The 21,495-nt window shown below is 40.8% G+C and overlaps 1 protein-coding gene across 1 annotated transcript; it reads right to left on the bottom strand.

The window, feature by feature from the left end:
• Nucleotides 1–3,463: 3,463 nt before the first annotated feature.
• zgc:77375 (uncharacterized protein LOC402927 homolog) lies at nt 3,464–20,754 on the bottom strand. Its single transcript, XM_056266488.1, has 8 exons — nt 20,442–20,754; nt 14,328–14,531; nt 13,764–13,876; nt 13,368–13,461; nt 8,195–8,228; nt 7,910–8,087; nt 6,732–6,920; nt 3,464–4,164 (listed from the first exon to the last, which is right to left on the bottom strand). The coding sequence occupies exons 1-8, from the start codon at nt 20,535–20,537 to the stop codon at nt 3,774–3,776; spliced, it is 1,299 nt and encodes a 432-aa protein (XP_056122463.1). The 5' UTR covers nt 20,538–20,754; the 3' UTR covers nt 3,464–3,773.
• Between the last annotated feature and the right edge of the window lie 741 nt (nt 20,755–21,495).

The raw sequence follows: 21,495 nt of genomic DNA on the forward strand, positions 1-21,495 counted from the left end.
CCTTGCACACTGAGTCCGAAATTTTCGTATGCGTTTTTTTTTCCGTATTTGTGATTCGGTTGCTCTGAATTGTCAAAACACCATTCGAACTGCTTGAGCTACGGATGCGAAAAACGCAGAAAATTGAACCCGGTCGTATTTATTTTTTAAAATAAATAAATAAATTTCTTTTATTTTAATGTGGAGCAAGAGTTCGGACCAATGAGATTTCAGGTGGGCGGGGCTAATGGAAATAGAAATAGAAACTGAGCTGCTGATGACAGATTATCTCTCCGCTGTTGGTTTGGGATTGTTATCATCTCCATAGTGAATCCCATGACACACTTCAGCCTCGTTTCCTTTCAGAATCAATTACATCTAAATTAATCTTCCTAATAGGTGTGCGAGTTTCCTTTTCATCAGTATTGACCAGAAATTCTCTTCTTCTACTGACCGTTAAATTCTATGCATGATATCAGTATCACACACACACACACACTCTCTCGCTCTCTCTCTCTCAAACACACACACTCACACATTTAGCCAGTCTTTAAATGTAATGTTTGCATTTAAGCCCAGAGTATTCTTGGGTTTTTCCGCGTATGCTTCGTTGAATCGCACATCCGCATTGCGTTTGTTTTGCACTAATCGGTCGTTTCACAGTAGAAAACGAAACTAAACCCCAGACAAGCGCGTGTGCGAGACCTTTAGTTTATAAACACAGACATTATGATCAGTCATCATAACCTCTGGAGGGAATAGCGCAGACTCTGGATAGACTCTGGACAGAAACGAGACGTTGAACTTCTCGAGCAAACGTCTTCAACTTCACAAAGTCAAATTTGAATACAAGCACTGTGAAGCGAGAGCAAGAGCCTCCGCTGAGACTGTGATGATGTAATGTTATCTGGCAAACGCGCCATCGTGTTCTTGAGTTTGCGCTCGTGAGATGCTCCTGTTTACTGCGTGTTTGCAGCCGTGAGAAATGCAGCCAATCACATCACGTCTGATGACCTTATGAACGCATTGGCCAATCAGAGGAGTCCCAGTCACCGCTCAGCGCGCCAGAGGTTTGTTTGTAATAACTATTATAGCACATGCTAAAAAGACCAAAATAGAAGCGCAATGTGAATGCAGACTAATAGATTACAAGAAACATATTCGTATCAATATATTTTTAAAATTCCATTCAATTATTGGTAATGAGTCTGACTTGAACAGCAATGTACAGTGACGGGTTTAAGATTATTTCAAGTAAATGTTTAATTGTTCATCTTAGTAAAATTAAAATGTGAATTTTTAATAAACTTCAAAGTTCAGGTAAATGTTTAACTGCCCATCTAATCAATCAAATATATAATATAAAATAATTTAAAACAACTGCAAACAACTAATGAATTGTGAATTTTATCACAACATGTTTATTATGATGCATAAATCTCAATTTTAACACTGAAAGGTAACGTACAGACAGTGATGCACGCACAGCAACAATAATGAGCACAGATCTGATCTACTGTCTGGACATTAAAAAACGTATTAAATAACTTATTCTTGATCATAATATGGTTAGTTTAGATTAATATCTGAAGCTCAAACACAGTGTACTTGGCCAGGCCACACACTCAACTGTACAGGTGAAACACAGATGAGCTTGGGCTGTAATATCTCCATTACTGTGGTGAACGGCCCTCTGGGTAATGACAGGTCCGTGATTGCTGGACTGTGACGTGTTCTGTCTAATGCACATGTTTTATAGCCGATTTAAAAACAACATCATAACATGGGCATTGCTATTTTGTACATTTTGCATTCATTTATACCACAAAGCCTTGTAGAAAATTATAATAAACTAGCTTTTTAAACATTTTTCTGATAACATTGTACCGTTAAATTTGTGGCATAATTGCACTGAATAATGAGGGAATGACATCATCAGTTGCGGGTTCATGAATAACCAGAGCCGATTTACACACAACACCAGCTTGAGTTTATATCCGTCTGCAATTACTGAAATACATATATAACTGACTGACATGAAGTGTGTTAAACCCAGATCTGTGGTCAGTGTGTGTGTGTGTGTGTGTGTGGCTACACTCTTCAGGTTCACAGATGTGTAGTGTTCAGGAGTGAATGTGTTAAACACAGTAATGTCAGATTTACTTGAAGGAAATCATGTTGGAAGAGAAATTCTAGTGCCTTTTAAAGCAGTTTTTAATGTTGTAGTTTGTTTTTAAAGTCATCATGTTATATTTCTATGCATTTTTTTTTTCTTTTGTCAATCAGTTAAATGTTTTGAGAGACGTGATCAATTTCTATTTGGTGATAAATTGTTATATTATTTTATCAATAAAGCTATCAGCATATCTTGTATGTAAGACTTTAAGAATGTACCACATAATTATGTTTTTTGTTAAACTGTTTAATGACATTAAATTAATTTGGGTAAAAAATTAGAATGGTCACATATGTAAAAAAAAAAAAGAAAAGAAAGAAAATAACTACCTTAAAGTTCATACTAAAGTACACATTTATTTACAAGTGACAAAAATGCAACTATTTGTCAATCTTTATTAAACTACCAGGATGTATAATACGTCTGAACAGTCGTTTAACTGTATATTGGAGGCGCACATTTAAAATTCAAAAACAAACGTTCAAGTAAATGGCTTTTATCTACAAGGTTGTTTCGTCTCAGTGCAAATCTCACCAGAATGTTACAATGTAACAGTAACCAGTAAATATATATATATATATATATATAGAATGGAGATGTAACGATTTCTAAAACTGGCACAATGAAGATAATACAGAACATATTGAATTAATACAGAGTATTACACAGACAATTCTACGGAAACGGTAGATGTGTAACGATAAAACCTTACAGCGAGTTTCTGTAATCTGACTTGAACACTGAAATGAGAAACAGAAGTACGAATGTCTCTTTAAAACATCTTCGCTGTGGAAGTTTGTTCACACCAACAAACAAACAAAAATAAAGCTATTCGCGACTTTTTATCTCACAATTCTGGCTTTTTTCTAAGAGTGGTGAGATTAGAAGTCGCAATTACCTTTTTATTCCATTTATTTGTTTGTTTTTTGCATGCTTCAATACCTTGCGATTGGTCAGATGTGTGTGTGCAGCGAGAACAGTGTGTTTCATGACTCTGATCACAGCGTGTGTGGACTCTTGACGAAACACTGGCGGACTCGAGCACGGTCCGGCTAGAGCAGATCAGTGACACTCAGATCACCAGATCTCACCGGATCGCTGCCGTTTCCTCACTTGTACATGTTCTAAATGTAAAGATGTTGACTCTTGATATCAATAACCATATTTTTGGGGCGTGTGACGATAAAACCATACAGTGAGTTTCTGTAATCTGACTTGAACACTGAACTGATATAACTGAATAACAGGAGTACGAATGCTCTCTTTAAAACATCTTTGCCGTGGAAATTTGCAACTTTTTATCTCACAATTCTGGCTTTTTTCTAAGAGTTGCGAAATAAGAAGTCGCAATTCCCTTTTTATTTCATTTATTTCTGTTTTGCGTGGCAGAAACGAGCTTCAATACCATGCGATCGGGGGACGTTGAGTGGCTTTGAACACAGCTTTACTCTGTCGTGGGCCTACTGTGCGCTTCATGACTGACCGGGACTCAAAGTGCTTGTTCTAAATGTAAAGGATGGCGACTCTTGATGCCAATAACCATATTTTTGGGACGTGTTCCAGTTGAAGTGTGATCAGTGATGCTCGGATCGCCCCGTGTGACGCGTGCGCCGGCCGTCTAGCCCGCGGTCCCGAACTCCTCCATCTGGAAGATGAGCTGCACGGCGGCGTCTACGTCCGGCACGATGCTCTCGGGCTCCACCAGCGCCGGGTCGAAGCAGAAGTCCCTGTGCCCGTGGAACACCGTCTCCGTGATGCTCCGGCCGGCGTCCCGGGGGAGCTCCAGGTGAGGGTTATACACACCTGTGCACACCAGGATGGACTTGCAGGAGGTTGCGGATGGTGACGCGAGCTCGCTTTCCCAGCCGTTGTTCTCTGGGTCCGAGTCCCGAGGGATCGTTCCCGATCCCGATCCCATGTTGGCCACGGCCCGGCTCTTCCGCGCCACGCGCTCCTCCAGGTACCGGTTGTAGAGGTTGGCACCGTAGATGTCAGTCATCAGGTTGTCCCTAATAGCATTTAAAGGGTTAACAACAACAACACAGTTCAGCAATTCTTCAAGGTGCTCTTCACGTGTCACATTTTTTTATTTCAATGAAATGAATGTACATTATTATTTTAATTATAATATATTAATATATTGTCACAATATTTCGCAATTCAAAAATGCATCAATGTGTATTGTGTATATGTAAAATAGTTGTTTCTGTGAGATTCAAGTTTTTTTAGTTTTAGTGTCAGAATTACATTACACTGCTATATAATGTTGGATATAATGTATAATAATGCAGTGGGAATATGTGTGTGTCCTGATAATGGCAGATGTCAGTCATCAGGTTGTGCATGAAGGCATTTAGAGGGTTAAAAAATACAAAAAAGTTCATTAACTCTTCAAGAGGGTGGCGGACAAAATGACAGATTTTGTATTATTTGAAAAAAAATGTATGTACTATATTTTAGTTTTTTAATTTAATATTTTGTATTTTTAGGGGATTTTATGGTACTAAATAATATTTACGCTGTATTTATAATCCGTTTATTAAATTTTTAATGCTTTTAGAGCGACAGACTGAAGTTTGATCTCTTTTTAAAGAAGACACTCGGCAGATTATTGCTGAAGTCAGAAAAGTTTTGAAAAGCGAAATTAAAAAAAGTTACAGAATTTTACGTTTATTGTTATTAAAAATACACAAAAATACTTTTTTCAATTTTTATATGAAACATAGATTTTCAAAAACATGTTTTACTCTAAAACTGAGAAAATCCAAGCGACAAATCTAAAAAAGTTGTGTTCCAAATGTGAGGCTGAATGAGCGTTCAGTGAGAGTGTGTTCGGCTGCAGTTCCAAACGCTTCCACTAGAGGAAACTCTCCATTAATTTCCAATGCGCTCGTTTCTGACCGCGAGAAGCACACGTGACTATTGTTTACAGGACCATTTAACCTTTCAAATCATGTCCATGATATTGTTTTGTGCTTAAATCGCAAGTGCCAAAACCTTTAAAAAAAAAAAAAAGTAAAACGTTTCAGTTAAAAATGGCCGAAGAGCACCAGAGTCACATGTCCAAATCTCCTGTATTAGGAGAAAGATGTATGCGCCTTTTCCTAAAAGTTTCTCATCCACTGATGATACAGAGAGATCAGAAATGAGCTGTTGTTTTATAAGCAAAATATCTTCATTCTGTACATTGTAGCCTTCAACGGATGCAATCAATCACAATCAGGAAGTAGCTTCTATCTTTAGCGACATTGTGAAATGATCCCTGTTTAACCCTCTGTGGTCTTTTCTGACTGAGAACTTTAACCTTTTTAACATTTTTTAGGATTTTCTACTTCATGGGAATGGTATGAAACGTCTCTGGTTACTGATGTAACCTATGTTCTCTGAATAGGTTCACTCAACGCTGCGTAGCTTAAGACGCAGTGGGAACGGCCTCTGGGTGTGCCGATTGTCTGAAGCCCTTATAGAATCACGCCAATTTATTGGCTGATGGCGCGGGCGCCGCCCCGACGCTCTTACGTCGTCACATTATACTGAACATGACTGGTTCAAGCAGATCAAACTTGGGAACCTGGAGTCGTGTCGAGATCCAAACTGTAGAATCTGACAAAAGTGTGCGGAGAGGACCAGCCTGCTGCTACACAAACGTCTTCCAGGAGGGCACCTCTAAAAAGTGCTTAAGAAGAAGCCACGCCTCTGGTGGAATGTGCCCTGATGCTAAGAGGTGAAGGCAGACCGCGGACCTCATATGCCAGTGAAATAGCCTCTGTAACCCAGTGGGAAATTCTCTGCTTTCATGCGGCAAGCATCAGAGCATTAGATTTGCTCTGAAAGTTAGTCTGGCAAAGAGCTCATTCAAACCCATTTCCAATCCGTCGAAATCGAGGCACCAATCAGAAACGTTGGGGCGGGCTTTACACGATGAGGACAGCGCTGGGATTTTGAAGCAGATTTTGTAGCCTACATTACAAAGATGGATGCCGCCGCCGAACATCACTTGTTCGAATCAGCTATCGCGTCTGTTTTAAGCGATTTGAACGTTTCCTTTTTGTTAAAAACCGAGCCAAGAACAACACTCGGAGATTCTCCGCCGCTCTGCATACGTCATCTCCTTCATCGCTCTGATTGGTTTTAGGTCTATCCGCGACGTCCGTTGGTGACGCCCCTCTGGAAATGATTTGTCTATGACGCTTTGCCAGACCATAACTCAGTTACAACATTTTATCAGATGACAAGCTCAAATTTGGAGCACAACTTGTTTCACTTCAGCAATAATCTCCCAAGAGTCTTCTTTAAATAGAGAAACAAACTAAAGTCTGCAAAGCATTCAAGATTTATGAGAGTTTAAGTTAGAATTTAAAGTCCCCCTGTAGTCAATCATTTTATCCCTTAAACTCATCTTTGATCACCAAAATGACATATTTAAACGTTTTTTCCTTCCTTTGAAAATTCAGACCAAAAAATTAACTTTCAAAAAATGAAAATGTTTCATTCCTTTTAAACCGCTTGAATGTAACTGGAGTGTGTGTCACTCCCCCGACAGCATACAGCGATGTGATTGGCGTGTGTCACTCACCCGACAGCATACAGCGATGTGATTGGCTGCCTCCAGCCCCGCTCGGACGCCTGCTCTCTGATGAGGAACTCTGCGTAGTGATAGGTCAGTTCGCTGGGCTTCCCCATCAGGGCCTCGTACTTCAGGTCCTGACCCGTGATCTTCTTATAGATGCTCTCCAGACACACCATGAACGTGCCGTGGCCGAACCTGAGGACGCCACTCTCATTTATTAATGGACAGACTCAAACATTCACTGAGATCTCTTTAAAGAGCACATATCAGCGGTGTTCGCTTTGGAGGATCCTCTTCATCGTTCCTAAAACTATTGGGGAAGTTCCCGGATGTCGGCGCGTTTGCACCGCAGGAACTAGGAACTATTTTAGTTCTAGGAACTCCTTTTAGATGAACTAATTTACTCCTACTTCAGAGTCGCTCTAAACCAGCGCTATAGGAACTACAGTGACGTTAGTGTTCTCTGATTGTGTGCGTGTGTGTGTGTGTGTGTGTACCTGGGCGAGTGCGCCTCTGCCATCCACACCAGGTCCATGTTGCAGCCCAGCAGTGGCAGGTGTGTGTGTGCGCGCGTGTGTGTGTGTGTGCGCACGTGTGTGTGTGTGTGTGTGTGTGTGTGTGTGTGTGTGTGTGTACCTCGGCAAATTCGCCTTTGCCATCCACACCAGGTCCATGTTGCTGGCCAGCAGTAGTGTGTGTGTGTGTGTGTACCTGGGTGAGTGCGCCTCTGCCATCCACACCAGTTCCATGTTGCAGGCCAGCAGTAGTGTGTGTGTGTGTGTGTGTGTGTGTACCTGGGTGAGTGCGCCTCTGCCATCCACACCAGTTCCATGTTGCAGGCCAGCAGTAGTGTGTGTGTGTGTGTGTACCTGGGTGAGTGCGCCTCTGCCATCCACACCAGGTCCATGTTGCAGGCCAGCAGTAGTGTGTGTGTGTGTGTGTGTGTGTGTGTGTGTACCTGGGTGAGTGCGCCTCTGCCATCCACACCAGGTCCATGTTGCAGGCCAGCAGTAGTGTGTGTGTGTGTGTGTTTACGTGTGTGTGTGTGTGTGTGTGTGTGTGTGTGTGTGTGTGTGTGTGTGTGTGTGTGTGTGTGTGTACCTGGGTGAGTGCGCCTCTGCCATCCACACCAGGTCCATGTTGCAGGCCAGCAGTAGTGTGTGTGTGTGTGTGTGTGTGTGTACCTGGGTGAGTGCGCCTCTGCCATCCACACCAGGTCCATGTTGCAGGCCAGCAGTGGCAGGTGTGTGTGTGTGTGACGGCTCTCGTAGGAACCGCTCAGATTGCCACTCGTCAGAAGCACGTCGACGATCAGCTGTAAGTTCGTTTCCCACCGGATCGGCTCACCGAACAGAACCACAGCTAGTCACAGCACAACACAAGCAAAGCAAACACTACTGTTACTCATTACATTACATTATTGCTTTGTTTTTCATGTGGAACGTGTGTGTGTGAGCAGAAGCTCTTACCTTCGACTCTGGGGAGGTTCACCACAGGAGAAGACTGAAACAACAAGCACATCATCTGCGTTAAACACCATCAGAGATCTCAGAACCTCTCGCTCGCTTCGGGATCTCAGAAACACCAGACCATAACAGTACAAACATCTTCAATCCTTTAAAGGGGTGGTTGATTATGATTTCCCTTTTCTAGCTGTAGTCAGTGTGTAATATTGCAGTTTGAGCATAAACAACATCTGCAAAGTTACAACTCAAAGTTCAAAGCAAAGGGAGATAGTTACTTTTACAAAAATCGCTTTTTAAGGACTACAACAAACGGCTGGTAGGAACTACACGAGCTTCCTCCCGGGGTTGGTGACATCACTAACCCTAATATTTACATAAACCCCACCCCCGGGAACACGATTCATAGATTATCATGACAGAATATGCTAATCAATGACTAGAAGATCGTTAACTCCACATCAGCGGCATACACTCATCAACTAACCTTTCCTTTTTTACTTGCATTAGGTATACTAGTAATCGTTTTTTGTGATATTAAAATTGGTGTAATATTAAAAAGTTTTATATCATAAAAATATTTTGTTATCGTGAAATAAAATTACTCATATTGTAGTATGTATGAGACTTTTGACATTGACAATTTTTGTCACATTTTTTATTTTTTTGACCAATCGAATGCATCCTGATAGTATTTGAAGTAAATAAAAGTATTAATTTCTTTTAAAAAAAGAAAGTCTTGAGATTTTTTTTAATTGTGAATTGTATCAAACTGAATCAAATTGTGCCAGATTCTTATTTCCTGATGCAGTGTTTCAGTAAGTAAAGCATTAAGATCGCAGCCGTTAGTGTCGTGAGTAGTGTGTGTGTGTAGTGTGTGTTAGTGTCGTGAGTAGTGTGTGTCTAATGTGCGTCAGTGTGGTGAGTACTAGTGTGTTTGTAATATGCATTAGTGTGGTGAGTAGTGTGTGTGTAATATGCATTAGTGTGGTGAGTAGTGTGTGTGTAATATGCATTAGTGTGGTGAGTAGTGTGTGTGTAATGTGCGTTAGTGTGGTGAGTAGTGTGTGTGTAATGTGCGTTAGTGTCGTGAGTAGTTTGTGTGTAATGTGCGTTAGTGTCGTGAGTAGTGTGTGTGTAATGTGCGTTAGTGTCTGAGTAGTGTGTGTGTAATGTGTAGTAGTGTGTGTTAGTGTCGTGAGTAGTGTGTGTGTAATGTGCGTTAGTGTCTGAGTAGTGTGCGTGTAATGTGCGTTAGAGTCGTGAGTAGTGTGTGTGTAATGTGCGTTAGTGTCGTGAGAAGTGTGTGTGTAATGTGCGTTAGTGTCGTGAGTAGTGTGTGTGTAATGTGCGTTAGTGTCTGAGTAGTGTGCGTGTAATGTGCGTTAGTGTCGTGAGTAGTGTGCGTGTAATGTGCGTTAGTGTCTGAGTAGTGTGCGTGTAATGTGCGTTAGTGTCGTGAGTAGTGTGCGTGTAATGTGCGTTAGTGTCGTGAGTAGTGTGTGTGTAATGTGCGTTAGTGTCGTGAGTAGTGTGCGTGTAATGTGCGTTAGTGTCGTGAGTAGTGTGTGTGTAATGTGCGTTAGTGTCGTGAGTAGTGTGTGTGTAATGTGCGTTAGTGTCGTGAGTAGTGTGCGTGTAATGTGCGTTAGTGTCGTGAGTAGTGTGCGTGTAATGTGCGTTAGTGTCGTGAGTAGTGTGCGTGTAATGTGCGTTAGTGTCGTGAGTAGTGTGTGTGTAATGTGCGTTAGTGTCGTGAGTAGTCTGTGTAATGTGCGTTAGTGTCGTGAGTAGTGTGTGTGTGTAATGTGCGTTAGTGTCGTGAGTAGTGTGCGTGTAATGTGCGTTAGTGTCGTGAGTAGTGTGTGTGTAATGTGCGTTAGTGTCGTGAGTAGTGTGCGTGTAATGTGCGTTAGTGTCGTGAGTAGTGTGCATGTAATGTGCGTTAGTGTCTGAGTAGTGTGCGTGTAATGTGCGTTAGTGTCGTGAGTAGTGTGCGTGTAATGTGCGTTAGTGTCTGAGTAGTGTGCGTGTAATGTGCGTTAGTGTCGTGAGTAGTGTGTGTGTAATGTGCGTTAGTGTCGTGAGTAGTGTGTGTGTAATGTGCGTTAGTGTCGTGAGTAGTGTGCGTGTAATGTGCGTTAGTGTCGTGAGTAGTGTGTGTGTAATGTGCGTTAGTGTCGTGAGTAGTGTGCGTGTAATGTGCGTTAGTGTCGTGAGTAGTGTGCGTGTAATGTGCGTTAGTGTCGTGAGTAGTGTGCGTGTAATGTGCGTTAGTGTCGTGAGTAGTGTGTGTGTAATGTGCGTTAGTGTCGTGAGTAGTCTGTGTAATGTGCGTTAGTGTCGTGAGTAGTGTGTGTGTGTAATGTGCGTTAGTGTCGTGAGTAGTGTGCGTGTAATGTGCGTTAGTGTCGTGAGTAGTGTGTGTGTAATGTGCGTTAGTGTCTGAGTAGTGTGCGTGTAATGTGCGTTAGTGTCGTGAGTAGTGTGCGTGTAATGTGCGTTAGTGTCGTGAGTAGTGTGTGTGTAATGTGCGTTAGTGTCTGAGTAGTGTGCGTGTAATGTGCGTTAGTGTCGTGAGTAGTGTGCGTGTAATGTGCGTTAGTGTCGTGAGTAGTGTGCGTGTAATGTGCGTTAGTGTCGTGAGTAGTGTGCGTGTAATGTGTGTTAGTGTGGTGAGTAGTGTGCGTGTAATGTGCGTTAGTGTCGTGAGTAGTGTGCGTGTAATGTGCGTTAGTGTCTGAGTAGTGTGCGTGTAATGTGCGTTAGTGTCGTGAGTAGTGTGTGTATAATGTGCGTTAGTGTGGTGAGTAGTGTGTGTGTAATGTGCGTTAGTGTCGTGAGTAGTGTGCGTGTAATGTGCGTTAGTGTCGTGAGTAGTGTGTGTGTAATGTGCGTTAGTGTCGTGAGTAGTCTGTAATGTGCGTTAGTGTCGTGAGTAGTGTGCGTGTAATGTGCGTTAGTGTCGTGAGTAGTGTGTGTGTAATGTGCGTTAGTGTCGTGAGTAGTGTGTGTGTAATGTGCGTTAGTGTCTGAGTAGTGTGCGTGTAATGTGCGTTAGAGTCGTGAGTAGTGTGTGTGTAATGTGCGTTAGTGTCGTGAGAAGTGTGCGTTAGTGTCGTGAGTAGTGTGTGTGTAATGTGCGTTAGTGTCTGAGTAGTGTGCGTGTAATGTGCGTTAGTGTCGTGAGTAGTGTGCGTGTAATGTGCGTTAGTGTCTGAGTAGTGTGCGTGTAATGTGCGTTAGTGTCGTGAGTAGTGTGCGTGTAATGTGCGTTAGTGTCGTGAGTAGTGTGCGTGTAATGTGCGTTAGTGTCGTGAGTAGTGTGCGTGTAATGTGCGTTAGTGTCGTGAGTAGTCTGTGTAATGTGCGTTAGTGTCGTGAGTAGTGTGTGTGTAATGTGCGTTAGTGTCGTGAGTAGTGTGTGTGTAATGTGCGTTAGTGTCGTGAGTAGTCTGTGTAATGTGCGTTAGTGTCGTGAGTAGTGTGCGTGTAATGTGCGTTAGTGTCGTGAGTAGTCTGTGTAATGTGCGTTAGTGTCGTGAGTAGTGTGCGTGTAATGTGGGTTAGTGTCGTGAGTAGTGTGCGTGTAATGTGCGTTAGTGTCTGAGTAGTGTGCGTGTAATGTGCGTTAGTGTCGTGAGTAGTGTGTGTGTAATGTGCATTAGTGTCGTGAGTAGTGTGCGTGTAATGTGCGTTAGTGTCGTGAGTAGTGTGCGTGTAATGTGCGTTAGTGTCGTGAGTAGTGTGCGTGTAATGTGCGTTAGTGTCGTGAGTAGTGTGCGTGTAATGTGCGTTAGTGGGGTGAGTAGTATGCGTGTAATGTGCGTTAGTGTCGTGAGTAGTGTGTGTGTAATGTGCGTTAGTGTCGTGAGTAGTGTGCGTGTAATGTGCGTTAGTGTGGTGAGTAGTATGCGTGTAATGTGCGTTAGTGTCGTGAGTAGTGTGCGTGTAATGTGCGTTAGTGTCGAGAGTAGTGTGCGTGTAATGTGCGTTAGTGTCGTGAGTAGTGTGCGTGTAATGTGCGTTAGTGTCGAGAGTAGTGTGTGTGTAATGTGCGTTAGTGTCGAGAGTAGTGTGCGTGTAATGTGCGTTAGTGTCCTGAGTAGTGTGTGTGTAATGTGCGTTAGTGTCGTGAGTAGTGTGTGTGTAATGTGCGTTAGTGTCGAGAGTAGTGTGTGTGTAATGTGCGTTAGTGTCGTGAGTAGTGTGTGTGTAATGTGCGTTAGTGTCGTGAGTAGTGTGTGTGTAATGTGCGTTAGTGTCGTGAGTAGTGTGTGTGTAATGTGCGTTAGTGTCTGAGTAGTGTGCGTGTAATGTGCGTTAGTGTCGTGAGTAGTGTGCGTGTAATGTGCGTTAGTGTCGTGAGTAGTGTGGTGTAATGTGCGTTAGTGTCGAGAGTAGTGTGCGTGTAATGTGCGTTAGTGTCGTGAGTAGTGTGCGTGTAATGTGCGTTAGTGTCGAGAGTAGTGTGTGTGTAATGTGCGTTAGTGTCGAGAGTAGTGTGCGTGTAATGTGCGTTAGTGTCCTGAGTAGTGTGTGTGTAATGTGCGTTAGTGTCGTGAGTAGTGTGTGTGTAATGTGCGTTAGTGTCGAGAGTAGTGTGTGTGTAATGTGCGTTAGTGTCGTGAGTAGTGTGTGTGTAATGTGCGTTAGTGTCGTGAGTAGTGTGTGTGTAATGTGCGTTAGTGTCGTGAGTAGTGTGTGTGTAATGTGCGTTAGTGTCTGAGTAGTGTGCGTGTAATGTGCGTTAGTGTCGTGAGTAGTGTGCGTGTAATGTGCGTTAGTGTCGTGAGTAGTGTGGTGTAATGTGCGTTAGTGTCGAGAGTAGTGTGCGTGTAATGAGTAGTGTGCGTGTAATGAGTAGTGTGCGTGTAATGAGTAGTGTGCGTGTAATGAGTAGTGTGCGTGTAATGTGCAGTGTGCATTAGTGTCATGAGTAGTGTGCGTGTAATGTGCATTAGTGTCGTGAGTAGTGTGTGTGTGTAATGTGTGTTAGTGTCGTGAGTAGTGTGTGTGTAGTGTGCGTTGGTGTGGTGAGTAGTGTGTGTGTAGTGTGCGTTAGTGTAGTGAGTAGTGTGTGTGTGTGTAGTGTGCGTTAGTGTGGTGAGTAGTGTGTGTGTGTGTGTGTGTAGTGTGCGTTAGTGTGGTGAGTAGTGTGTGTGTAGTGTGCGCTCACGGGCAGCTTGGGTCTTCGGTTGTGGTCCACCATGTCCAGCAGAGGGAAAGACTCGCGCAACATGTCGATGCTGACCACGTTTGTGAAGCCCACGCTGATCCACAGGGTTAAGAACTCATCAGTGCTTTATGACCAAAATCCTTTTTTACTCGCAAACAACAACAAGAGATTTGAGGGATTATGATAATCCCATTCCTCAGATTAAGTTTGTAAGTATTATCACATCTAATGACATCATCGGGGTGGAATAAAGGCCACATATGCATTCAGTGACACACGAGGCCATGTGGCGACGGGGTCCACACTAGGAGGATAAACACACACACTGAAGGATAAACAAACACACTGGAGGATAAACACACACACTGAAGGATAAACACACACACTGAAGGATACTTCCTGGCGATGTCGAGCACTGGACCCTGGCCCGACACCAGCACATGCTTGTCATGAAACTTCCTGAACATTCGCAGAGGACTGTGGGACATCATGACCTGGTCTTGAGATATCTATAAATGAACCCAACAGATCATCCTCCATATCAGTGGTTATTATCATACATAAACACTTCACATCATGCAACAAAAAATATACAGTTGTCAACATCTGAAGTGGATCAAAACCTTTCATCAAAATTATACATGAATTTTGAACAAGAAAGAAAGAAAGATTAGTTAGAACGAAAGAAAAGTTAGAAATAAAGAAAGAAGTGAGAAAAAAAGAAAGTAAAAAAAAGAAAGATTAGGATGAAAGAAAAAGAAAGATTAGTTAGAAAGAAAAAAGTAGAAAGAAAAAAGAAAGATTAGTTAGAAAGAAAGAATGAAAGAAAGATTAGTTAGAAAGAAAGAGAAAAAAGAGAATATTTTGATTTCTCATGATTCGACCCCTTCAATGTGTGTGTCAAGCTGAATGAATCTGATACAGAATCTCTTCATCTCGACTGGAGGGAACAGAACTCACAGGAACACCCAGTATGTGTGACAGCTGATCTGCCTTCTTCTGGCGTAAGCAGTTTCCAGCATTCGTGACGAAGACGACGGGAACCAGGAACTGCCCCTTCGCATCCACAAGCTTCTGGAAGGCTCTCTTGGCCGCTGGGATGGGCGTCTTCCCTCGCACTAGGACTCCATCGATGTCAAACAGCAACCCGAAGCCTGGCTCCGACTGTTAGAGAGAGACAGAGACCCACAATAAAGCTCAAAACATCAAGAACAGGCCTAAAGAAAAGCACACATTACTGGATGAATCAGAGTTTTTGAATGAATCTTTTGAATGAATGACTCAATGACTCACTCATAAAGACTTCACTTGTTTCATTACTGGATGAATCAGTGTTTTTGAACAAATCTCTTAAATGAATGATTCAATGACTCACTCATAAAGACTTCCCTTGTTTCATTACTGGATGAATCAGTGTTTTTGAACAAATCTCTTGAATGAATGATTCAATGACTCACTCATAAAGACTTCATTTGTTTCATTACTGGATGAATCAGCGTTTTGAACGAATCTCTTGAATGAATGATTCAATGACTCACTCATAAAGACTTCCCTTGTTTCATTACTGGATGAATCAGTGTTTTTGAACGAATCTCTTGAATGAATGATTCAATGACTCACTCATAAAGACTTCCCTTGTTTCATTACTGGATGAATCAGTGTTTTTGAACAAATCTCTTGAATGAATGATTCAATGACTCACTCATAAATTATTATTATTTAAGTTTATTTGAATAGGGACAAGTATGTTACATAAGCTCATGTTCCATACTACAACATTTTAGCCAAGGCTAATTCTCAATGTTAGTCCCTAGTGGGCCTTTACATAAAATTACACAATACAGAGTTAAAATAAACATAATAATACAATATAACACAATATAAACGCAGCGGACAGTCAGTGGTCACATTTCTGACTTCTGATTAAAGAGTCTTTAAGGTTGTTTTTGAAAAGGACCCAGTTTGTCTCTCCTTTCAGGTCAGTGGGTAAACAATTCCAGGCTTTAGTGCCTTGTACAGAAAAAGCTGATTGTCCAAATGAAGTATTACATTTCGGGATCTGACATTTCCCGTTCTGAGCTCCTCTAGTCCTTGAACCCACATCCCTGAGAGCTACTATGCACTCACTCAAGACCTGTGGAGCTTGCTGATTTAAACATTTATACATCAGCTTCAACATAGAAAATTTAATGAAGTTTTCAAAAGATAAAATATTCAAATTCCTCAGACTAACACAATGATGTGCCCTAATGGGCTTCCTATCTAAAATTATCCTATCTATAAAGAATTCATTTGTTTCATAACTGGATGAGTCAGCGTTTTTGAACGAATCTCTTGAATGAATGATTCAATGACTCACTCATAAAGACTTCACTTGTTTCATTACTGGATGAATCAGTGTTTTTGAACAAATCTCTTGAATGAACGATTCAATGACTCAATCATAAATACTTCACTTGTTTCATTACTGGATGAATCAGCTTTTTGAACAAATCTCTTGAATGAATGATTCAATGACTCACTCATAAAGACTTCACTAGTTTCATTACTGGATGAATTGGTGTTTTTGAACAAATCTCTTGAATGAATGATTCAATGACTCACTCATAAAGACTTCACTAGTTTCATTACTGGATGAATTGGTGTTTTTGAACAAATCTCTTGAATGAATGATTCAATGACTCACTCATAAAGACTTCACTTGTTTCATTACTGGATGAATCAGTGCTTTTGAATGAATTTCTTGAATGAATGATTCCATGACTCACTCATAAAGACAATAATTGTTTCATTACTGGATGAATCAGTGTTTTTGAACGAATCTCTTGAATGAATGATTCAATGACTCACTCATAAATACATTAATTGTTTCATTACTGGATGAATCAGTGTTTTTGAACGAATCTCTTGAATAAATGATTCCATGACTCGCTCATAAAGACTTCGCTTGTTTCATTACTGGATGAATCAGAGTTTTTAAATGACTCAACAAGTGAAGTCTTTATGAGTGAGTCATTGAATCATTCATTCAAGAGATTCGTTCAAAAACGCTGATTCATCTAGTAATGAAACAAGTGAATTCTTTATGAGTGAGTCATTGAATCATTCATTCAAACTCAAAATTCTAATGAATTAAATATTTTTAAATAGACTGCAAAAATTAACATTTTGTCAGAACCTTTAGTAAATTTCATGTTAGTTGTTTAGTTGTCTGTTCAGAATCGTGATCTCCTTTGTTGTGAATTAATTAGAATATAAATTTTTAATTAATTATCTTTAATAATAACAGAAACAGTTTTGTCATTTAAAAGGTTGTTCAGCTTTAGGAAAAGTCTACCCATAATGCCCATAAAGATAGATTAGAAATGTGATTGACTCCATGTGTGTGCGCTGTCTCTGCGTAATCCTGTTCATAAACTTCAGGAAACAGTTTGTTTTATTGTAATTCTAGTCGCCATTACTGCTTATTCAGGAAGAAAAGACACGACATCTTTATCTCAAAGTATCCAGAATCGTGTGGTATGAAAGTTCACGTGAGGACGAAGGATTAGTCCCGCAAACTTGCATGTTGACCAATAGAAAGCTTGTTTTATCAGTGATTCATGTGTAAGATCTGCGTCACTATTGACTGAAAATCTATATTTCACTAATATGACTGCATCATTGAAAGAATGTTAGCTCACAGTATATTTTAAGCAGTGGAACTAGACACATGTATGAATTAACATGCGCTCACTATAGGGTTAGGGATTGATTTAGTGTTACCGAATTGCTTTAGCAACATGAAATAAAGATATAGATAGAATAAAGACGACATAATCCAGTTTTAGTGGCACACACAATGCCACGATGTGTCTGTCCTCGGAGAGATTAGTTGCGCACAGAAGAGGCTGACGCTGTGCACTCTCGACCCCTGACGGACGCTTGTCTCTGGGATTGTCGTAACATGTTCACTGGAGGATTACGGTCCTTCTGCTTTAATGAAACATCATGTTCCCCACAGGGAGTCTCTCTCGGGGAAGATCCCGATCACTTCTCAGAGCCGGGTCATGAGACGACCTGAGGTTCATCAGCACAATCATGTTGTGTTCCTACAGATCTCCAGTGTGTGTGAGGAAGAGGAGTGGCTTCACTGTGATTGACAGCTGAGTGATGCTGATGTGTGTCCTGGATCACAGACCCAGTGTGTGTGAGGAAGAGGAGTGGCTTCACTGTGATTGACAGCTGAGTGATGCTGATGTGTGTCCCGGATCACAGACCCAGTGTGTGTGAGGAAGAGGAGTGGCTTCACTGTGATCGACAGCTGAGTGATGCTGATGTGTGTCCTGGATCACAGACCCAGTGTGTGTGAGGAAGAGGAGTGGCTTCACTGTGATTGACAGCTGAGTGATGCTGATGTGTGTCCTGGATCACAGACCCAGTGTGTGTGAGGAAGAGGAGTGGCTTCACTGTGATTGACAGCTGAGTGATGCTGATGTGTGTCCTGGATCACAGACCCAGAGTGTGTGAGGAAGAGGAGTGGCTTCACTGTGATCGACAGCTGAGTTATGCTGATGTGTGTCCCGGATCACAGACCCAGAGTGTGTGAGGAAGAGGAGTGGCTTCACTGTGATCGACAGCTGAGTGATGCTGATGTGTGTCCTGGATCACAGACCCAGAGTGTGTGAGGAAGAGGAGTGGCTTCACTGTGATTGACAGCTGAGTGATGCTGATGTGTGTCCCGGATCACAGACCCAGTCACGAGTCGCACGGGTATATCTGTGGCAATAGCCAACTATACACTGTACGGGTCACAATTAGCGATTTTTCTTTTATACCAGAAATCATTAGGATATTAAGTAAAGATCATGATCCATAAAGATATTTTGTAAATTTCCTACCGTAAATATATAAATCACGTATTTCTGTGAGTGAATGCAGCATAATCACCAACATAAATGCACAACTTTAAAGGAGATTTTCTCAATGTTTCGATTTTTTTGCACCCTCAGATTCCAGATTTACAAATAGTCGTATCTCGACCAAAATATTGTCCTATCCTAACAAACCATACATAAATGGAAAGCTTATTTATCCAGCAGTTTTCAGATGATGTATAAATCTCAATTTCATAAACCTGACCCCTGTGACTGGTGTTGGGGTCGAGGGTCACGGACGGCTGCGGGTCAGTGAAGGACTGGACTCTGAGAATCTCAAGCTATTATGATGATTTAACACGAGTCTAGTGCAAACATCTTCCATTTTCAAATATTTATTAATTATTAAAATATAAATGTGCTTAATTTCAACATTTCTGAGTACATCTGCTGTCATTAAACTGTATTATACATGATATCGACTATACGCAAATCCACATCAGTCAGAGTAGAGATCAAAACATAATCACTTCGACACTTTAACTCAAATCTTCTGTTGAATTTTGATTCAAAAACCTCAATCACAGGTAAATTAAGTAATCTATTGTTTTGTTTAAATAATTACTCTACTTATAACAGCCATTTATGTAAGGATTATTATCATTAACTTTAACTTTAGTACATGTTGTTAAAGTCTCCCTGTGGTGAAAATCCAGCTTTTAATGTTGTTTATTATGTGTCTATGTGGTGTTTTTAATACGCTTTAAGACAAACCATGTGTAAATTCATAAGTCGACAGCATTGCTGAGTATTTCCTTGTTAAAACTGCAGTGAACCAAAGACAGTCTCAAAAACACGGTTTGAAATCGCTGGTTCTTCTGACGTCACAAACTACCTTGTAACCAATCAGATCAACGTGTGATCGTCAACCAGTGGATCTCTGAGTGGAGGCGGGGCTCATTTGCATATTCATAGAACCACACATAGTAAATGAGGCAAGGGTGTCGAGTTACATTCAAGATATTTTAAGGCATCAAGATTTTTTTTCAAGGAAAAAACATTTAAAAATATCATTTTGGTGATCAAAGATGAGTTTTAAGGGATAAAATGATTGACTACAGGGGGACTTTAATTAATATTATTCAGTACTTAAATATATTATCAAACTGAAACAAGGACACCTTAAAATAAAGTGTAACCAAACATTTCTTTTTAACTGAAATAAACCTCAAATATAATAAAATATAGATATTAGTTGAAAAACAAACTAAATGAAGATTAGAAATGTGGCTGAACTGAAATAAGTTGAAGTTGAAGCACTAAAATGAATAACTGGAAATAAATACAAGTTAAAGTTAAAATAGATTTAACCTAAATAGAAACATTTAAAATATTTTTATTTCTTTAAAATGAATAAAATGACAAAAGCACATAACGAAATTACCAAAAAACTAAAAATATAAGAATAAAAGCTAATGAAACTATAATAAAACTGAAATAACGAAACAAAACAATGATGCGAACGTTTAGATCACAAAACAACTTTGCATAAATATAATGGCATAAATAACAATAACAAACCATTAAGAATTATTATTATTAATTACATGATAATTAATATTAGTCTCGCTTTGTATGAAGTGTCTTTAACTAGAATGTACTACTACTTAGTTTAAATTAATCGCACTTATATGTTTTTACATATAGGCCTAATACATATTGTTATATTTAAAAAATGCATGTTAACGACATCTGTAATGTAATCCCCCGTGACCGTGTCCTCCTCAATAACCGCAGTTTCACAACACTCACAACATCGCTGCACCAGTTATGACTGACTTAAATACCTCATATAAAGGCAGACCATTAATATTAGCCTATGTTTTGTATAATCAGAAATAGGTTTACTGTAATGTTTTTTAACTGCCGTTGCCCAAAACGACAAAAATGAACTATATCAGCCTTGTAGTTACAGTATAATAACAAACAAGGGATCAAAAAAAAGATCACAATTCCTCTGATTTAAAAGATGAAAACTGAGCTGTGAAGATGAATCTGCAGATCAATAACTCAAACCCCAGGGAAGAGAGGATATTACAGTCAACGAGAATTTAGTGGGGAATAGACGAACACACACACACACACACACACACACACACACACACAATGGATCCAGCGGTTGAGCAAACATCGGATGATGAAGGCATGTAAACACTACCTGACTGCTCAGTCCTCGCGCGGGCGTCACGACGCGCCGCACGCGCCGCGAACACACGCCGCTCGACGGCCTCATCAGCGCGGCGAAGGCCTTCATCTCGATCCGCGGTTCTGGAAGTGTCCGGTTCCTCCGCGGTTCTGCGAGTGAGTTCTGCCCGGTTCCAGTTCCTCCATCGGGCTTTATGAGCGCTGCGGAGTGACGACAGAGGAGGAGGCGCGAGCCATCGAAAGACTGAGTCAGGATTCAGGAAATAAACATCCTTCCTCGCCGGCGAATGGGGGAACGCGACGCGACGCGACGGTGCGTGTCCACTACCGCAGCAAAACTCCCAAGAGTGTTTAATTCATGTTTTTTCAACACACACACACACACACACACACACACAGTATGAGCATCAGAGATGCACGAAATTACATTCGGAATAGACAAGCTTTGTTTCCAAATGCCCCAAGCAAAGATATCCTGTCAATTTTACAAACTTTAATAAACCCAGCCAGTATGATCATCACACATCCTAAATGAAATATTTAACATATAACAACTGTAAAGCGTCTAATTTGTAAACGAAATAGTATCGTAAAATCCGTTTTAAGTTTCTTTTTTCTCTTTCCTCATTTGTTATTTAATTCTTTGTGTTTTTATTTCTTTATTTGTGTTGAGCCTTTCACGTTTTTTCTTTGTATAATAATAACCATTTTGTGACATTTTGTTGTATTCAGATTTTGTATTCAATAAAAAATAAAAATAAAAGTGCCTAGAGCGGAAAAAAAGATGCGACGTGACGTCATTTGCAGATAAGGGGGCGTTCGCATTAGAATTCACACAAATAATGAAGGACTATGTTTACATGAAAGTAAAATATCTTGATTGGAATAATATGGTGATTATGAATCGAAACAAAGGCTACCAGTGATGTCATCCGCACATATAGGGCCAATTTTTACACTATATGTGTTGGATTATTGTCATGTATATTATTTGTATGTGACTGTCAGTCAATAAATAAACATGAAAATTGCCCATTCTTTTAATTTAACCTATACTGACACTTCCA

Source organism: Rhinichthys klamathensis, unplaced genomic scaffold (assembly GCF_029890125.1).
Source record: "Rhinichthys klamathensis goyatoka isolate OS25496 unplaced genomic scaffold, OSU_Roscu_1.1 h1tg000249l_1, whole genome shotgun sequence".
Lineage (NCBI taxonomy): Eukaryota > Metazoa > Chordata > Actinopteri > Cypriniformes > Leuciscidae > Rhinichthys > Rhinichthys klamathensis.